The sequence below is a fragment of the Fringilla coelebs genome (genome assembly GCF_963513975.1).
Source record: "Fringilla coelebs genome assembly, chromosome: 3".
NCBI lineage: Eukaryota > Metazoa > Chordata > Aves > Passeriformes > Fringillidae > Fringilla > Fringilla coelebs.
Genome location: NC_140030.1, coordinates 57,446,564 through 57,452,563, shown reverse-complemented (window position 1 = coordinate 57,452,563; position 6,000 = coordinate 57,446,564). Strand labels below are relative to the sequence as shown.

Genomic DNA, 6,000 nt, shown 5'->3' with positions numbered 1-6,000 from the left:
AACAGACAGCTACTACAGCCAGACTCTATGCTGCTAGACCCTGCAGAGTCACAGCAAAGTTTATTCAGGCTGGAAGGGACTTCCAAAATCACGGACACCAAACTCGGGCTGGTCTCCACCACGGCCGCTCCACCTCAGCCCCAAGTGCCACCCCCAGCCGCCCCTCGCTGTTGTCCGGCCGGGCCCGGCGCTGCCCCCGGGCCGCCTCAGCCGGGCCCCCCGCGAGGGCGGGGCGCGAGCGCCTCCGGGAGCCGCCCCCGGCCCCGCGCGACCCCGGCCAGGCGGGACGGGCCGTGCGCATGCCCAGCAGCGCACGAGGGCGGAAGCGGCGCCCTGCGCGCCTGCGCGAGAGGGGATTCCGCCAGGCGCCGCCGTACTTCAACATGGCGACCTAGGCCGGTCACACCAGCGTCACCGCGGGCGGGCGAGCGAGGCCGTCGCCGCCGCCGCCGCTGTCGCCGTCATGTCCCGGCACAGGAACGTCCGAGGATATAACTACGACGAAGGTAGCGGTTATGGCGAGCAGGCGGTGGTGGCAGAGCTGCGGAGCCCGCCGCAGCTGCCGGTCCCTCCGCGCTCCCCCGGCCCGTGCCCCTGCTAGCGGCCGGCCGGTGGCCGCGGGTAGGAGGGTGTGGCGGGGCTCGCACGGCCGTAGGGGAGGGCCCGGGGGGCTGTCAGGAGCGGTGGGAGGGGAAAAGCCACCCCCTCACCTCCCCTCGGCGGGGGTTGGACGGGGCTCCGGGCGAGGCCTCTCCCCGCCCCGTTCCCGGCCCGTTTCCCGCCCGAGTGGGGAGGGTCGGGCACACGTGGCCGCTGTGCCATCCAGGGCCTCCTCCTGCTGCCGGGGGCTCCCGGGAGCTTCCGCACGGGGAGAAAGTGGCCTTGGTACGTGGTCCAAGCCTCAGCTGCGTTGCATTGAGCTGCCCACATTGACTTCGCTTTTTAGTAGCGGCACTGACTTGAAAAAAGCCTCAGTATGGTTGAATCCATCCATCTTGACTCTTGAAAAACTTAAAAATTTGTATTCACGGCCAGACTTAATAGATAGGAGTTAACAGCTGTTACTTGAGGAAGAAATGTAATTCTTAAAGATGGAGTTGTGCGTTTAGGGAATAATCTCTTTTTCAGGAACCTGTCTTATTTTACTTATGCTTCTTGCATGGAATGAAGGAGTTCTTCCGTAAGAACTTGGCTTGTACCTGCAGTACTGCAGCTTTCTTTGTGCCCTGGCCCCATTAACTTACACAAACTGTAAATTACAAAGGGTTTTTTTTCCCTGAAAGTCTTTATTTTTGTTGGCTTGGCCTGTGGAGAAATGGACACACTTCCGTTTGTACCAATATTTTAAAGAGCCCTTTTGTGAGAGAGCAGCAATTTTATTGCTTCACTTTGTCAGATTATTTAAAAAAATGCAAGAAATGCTTCAGCCTGCCCCTGGTCTTCTGTTGAGTGAACAGACTACACGGTTTTTATGTATTATAGTAGTACAAATTGGGTTTTGCACTCTGATATTGGAATTTCTTGGAAGTTGTAAGTTCATGTGAGCTGTGCTGACTGTGTGTTCCCACCTTTCTGCTAGTGTAAATTTACCTAATATAGGCAAAATCCTGAACTAGATTGGGAATTTTACTGCTTGATTTTTCATCCTCTAGAGACCATTTTTTTGTCACAGATGGGTGGAAATGTTGATTTCAGCTGAGTCGCTGGCTTTTGAGAAGTTGAGTGTGCAATCCGGTGTTAATTTCAGTGTTGATACACTCATCAGCCTCTCTGGTAGTGAGAGATACACGGTAATTGGCTGTAGCTATTAAGTTGCTTTTTGCTATTTGAAAGCATGACTGTGAGGTTATGTGTCAGGGCTTTACCCTTGTACCATATGTTTCTTCTGTAGTCACACACAATCATTTATGGCCCAAATGAAATAGGCTTTGTGTCTTCTTCTCTATTAAGTGCAGTATGGTTATTTTATGCTGTATGTGGTTCTGTAATGCCTGAGTTGCATTTCTAAGCTAAATATTTAGCTTAGTACTTTTTGGTTTCTTTTCATAGGAAGACTTGTGAGGCCTTAGGTCTTCTGGTCTTTATTTGACCATGTTCCATTTTTCCCCCTCTCCTTTCTGAGATATTGTGATCATAACCAAATGTGATATTCCATCTGCAAATATCCTGACAATACTGCTTCAGTAGTTTCTACTCTGTTTTATGTAATTGTTAAATACTAATTTTTATGGTCAGTGCATTCTGTGGTCTGTCTTTTACAGCAATAAAGAATAGATGTTAATAATGAAACTGCCAAGTGCAGTAGTGTCTTTAATAATAGATTGTTACTTTTTTAATGTATTTCATTATTACTTAGTGAAAATTACACTTTTTTTTAGGATTGGCATAATACTAGGATTCGTTTTTGGAGAGAAAGGCGCATAACTTACTCTTTCTATTTCTTGGTGCCTTTTTTTTCTGAAGAAAGAATTTTTTTTTATCTTTAAGTAACTGTATAAGATACTTGCTTTTTACCTGAAACAATTTTGCATCTTCAAAGGGAATTGTGAATTGATTTTTTTGCCTTGCTGTACTTCATTTGAAAGGTGGATGGGTGTGAGCATAAAATGGAGAAGAAAGGTGAGAAATGCATAGGAGTGAGTAGAAATGCTAATCCTGAGTTGTTGGAGTAGAAATTGTAATTGAACTGTGTGTCTGGGGTGAGGACTGAGAGGTCAAGCAAAAATATCAAGAGAAATGCCATGGGTAAAGATTTGTGGAATGTAGAAAGTTAGATTTAGTCTGTGAGGGCCAAGGAGATGCTGAAGGAGGAGGTGTGAAGTATGGTAGCTCTTGGGGAATTTTCAGCCTAATGAATAGACTATTAAATGTTAAATTGTATTATTGTAAGAAAATTCTGTTATTGGAACTTGGAAGGTTATTTCTTGCTTAGATAAATAAACAGAACCTCACTGTACTTCTGGAATACAGGAAATGCATTATTTCTTAAAACCTTGTGCAAAATGTATGCTTTGAATTACAATATTATTTAGAATTTGTGCAGATTAATCTTGCTGTTTTTGCTTCATAGATTTTGAAGATGATGATGTGTATGGCCAATCAGTAGAAGATGATTATTGCATTTCTCCTTCAACAGGTTAGTTCAAATAATTATCAAGTATCGTTCATTGATACCTGTTCTGATATTTATTTCTAAATAAAAACCAATTTTAAAAGCTAGTGACACTTTTGAAACGTGCCTAGTGGCCATAATCCTGCTGCAGTCAGTTATGTAGTGTTAGGCATTGGATGTTTGAAAGTCCCATTAGACAGCTGCCCACATCTTGAGTCCTACATGTATATTATCCTAGATGGTTGGAATGTACTTGTCAATGTAAAAATGTGCTCTCTGGGAATGTGTTGATCATCTTGAAACATTTGGTGTCTTTTCCTGTGGTTAGTAGGATTTACCTGGGCTTAACAATTTTTATTGTGTAGTTGATGTCTTCTACGCACCTTTGAGTAAATGTGGGCAGGGAGTCTCATTGTGGGTTGCAGTGCTGGTCCTCTCATGCAAGATCACGTGGAGCTAATCAGCCTTCCAGCATTTGCAGTGTTGCAAAGTAGGCTCAGTAGGCTCAAAAGCAGCAATGGCTGTGTGCCCAGGTAAGGCATAATTGGAGTGGCTCAGCCCAGCTGAATTCAGCCTGGCTGTAGAACCATTGTGTTCTCCAGTCAAGTCTCTGACAAGATTATCAGTTTAAGGGATTCCCCAGATTTGGTGGCAGTGTTTCTGGAGCTGAATGGGCTCTGGAAATAGTACAGCTGGCGTTGACGTGAAGCTGTGCTACTGCAGGTAACTGATTTGGATCTAATCCACTGTGACTGTGACGTAGCATGTGATCTCTGGCCACAGGAACTTGAGATAATTAAGTCTTTAAAATTCTGGTGCTCTCCCATGCTGTTGATTTCAGTGATGAAAATGTACAATGTGTGCCTTTTGCTCAAGTATAGACTGATAAATGGCAGAATCAATTCCTGACTGTGCACAGTAATTTTCCTAAGAACTCTTTGTGTGGAAGCTTCAATTATAAACTAATCTGGTGTAGATGGTATAACAGTCTTAATAGTTGCTTCAGTTACGGGGATTGAATATGAAGTGGTGTGTATGCATTTGGGAAACAGTTTCTAGGAGTTGCTACTTCTGGATATACACCTGCTTTCTGTATGGACTTCAGAGCTGGGGAGAATATTACATGGCTTAAGGTGATTTGTTTACATTATGCTTTGCACATTTCTGAGCGATTATAATGACTGGGGCTCTTGTTCAGCAAGGAGTTTTAGCTGTATATCAGAGTGAAACCATGCACTTATTTAAAGTTTTGTGTGAATATGCGTTTTTACTCTTGTGCTGTATTTCTAATGGAATTCCAAGAAAGAAAGGATGTGTTCGACTCCATTAAATTCTTATCAGTAATTTAACAGTCACATACTTTAAAAGCCATGCTAATTTCATGCTAACTTTTTAAAATTCAAACTGAAAATGGTTGAAAATTCAAATTCAAAAATGGTGTAAGGTTCTGAAGACATTAGGCCATAGATTTGTACAGAAAATACTGTTTCTCAAACCTGGAGTATAATCTTTTTTGTAATGCTGAACTTTGCACAATTACTGCATTCCATTCGTACAAGGATATTGCCCAGCCTGTAGTTTCGCTGTGATGGCAACTTGTTTATATTCTAGCATGAGCTGTTGTATGCTCTGTGCAGTCCTCAGTTACTAGTTATTACACAGTAGTGTCTCACCACCCCCTTGAAACCACGGCAACAGTTCATCATCCTAACTTATTTTACCTTTAGTTATGTTTTGCCTTTAAAGGAGGGAAAAAATTGACTTCTTTTTAATACTTTGTTTTTACCTAATGCAGCAGCTCAGTTTATTTACTCCAGACGAGACAAACCAGTCACATTTGCTGAGCCATTAGAAGAAGAATATGGCTGTGAAGGTACTGATGCTGCTGCTGATTGTTTTACACCAACTCATCAGTTGACTGAAGTTGATAGAGGTAATTATAGAAAACAACTATCAGAATAATCTCTTACATGAATAAAGATTTACTAGAATAGTCTTAATGTTTCTTACTTGAGTGACGTTGCTCACAATTTTGGAATCTTGTTATAAAACAATACCCTTCAGGGAGCTACCTTCAATAGTCATTCTTCAAGTTCATACCTACCTTTTGTGTACTACTTGTAACTTAGTTGCATACCTAGAAATGTATTCTTAGTTTCTTACTAGAAATAATGAGATTTTATGTGAAGTGGAGGCATTAGAACAGCTGTACTGACAGCTCAAATCTCGACTCTTGAATATTATAAACTGAGTATTAGTATTAGAATGATTTCTTTTTGCTTTGCATTCCAAATTATAGCAATTAGCAGTATTTAAGGGGTTTTCAAAGTCTCTCATTTCCTTGAAAGAATAGCCAATATTCTGTACAATCTTTTCTTACTCTTACCTTTTGAGTTCGTAAGACTTTTGTTTCCATTCATTCTTGCAGCCATCAATTCCATGTTACAAGCTGAGTTCTGAACTGAGTGGTTGGGGGGAAAATGCTTGCTTTTATTTTTTAGACTTGCTGCTTAATTGCCTAATTACTTGCTTTGTGAAAAAGATTCACAAGTCTCTTTCCTAAGTATTAATAGTTAATACAGTTTTTAATGTTTTGGAAATGATCTGGGTTATTTTTTAAATGCTGAAAAGATCAGACTAAAGTGTGTTGAAATTTGGTTCTTAAAAAAGTTGCAGAAAATTCAGAACAGTAAATTAGAAAGAATTTGGATTCTATGTCAATTAAATTGGTAGAAGGTATGTTAATGCTTAGAGATATGGTTAAATATGATACATTGGGGAATAATATACATGTTTTTACAGCAGGGAATAAAGCTGTGGAGGGCAATTTGAAAGGATGAGTCAATATAATGGTACATGTGTTCTAGACAATGCAGTCTTCTGGCTTT

At 42.0% G+C, this 6,000-nt stretch overlaps 1 protein-coding gene across 2 annotated transcripts in view; it reads left to right on the top strand.

Annotated features, from left to right (window-relative positions):
• Positions 1 to 365: 365 nt before the first annotated feature.
• HBS1L (HBS1 like translational GTPase) overlaps positions 366 to 6,000 on the top strand; it is a 59,288-nt gene continuing 53,653 nt past the window's right edge. For both annotated transcript variants that reach the window (XM_084203169.1, XM_084203170.1), the window contains exons 1-3: positions 366 to 506; positions 3,071 to 3,136; positions 4,908 to 5,045. In XM_084203169.1, the coding sequence (XP_084059295.1) occupies positions 464 to 506; positions 3,071 to 3,136; positions 4,908 to 5,045 (247 nt within the window). In that variant the 5' untranslated portion in view covers positions 366 to 463. The remainder of the gene's footprint in view (positions 507 to 3,070; positions 3,137 to 4,907; positions 5,046 to 6,000) is intronic.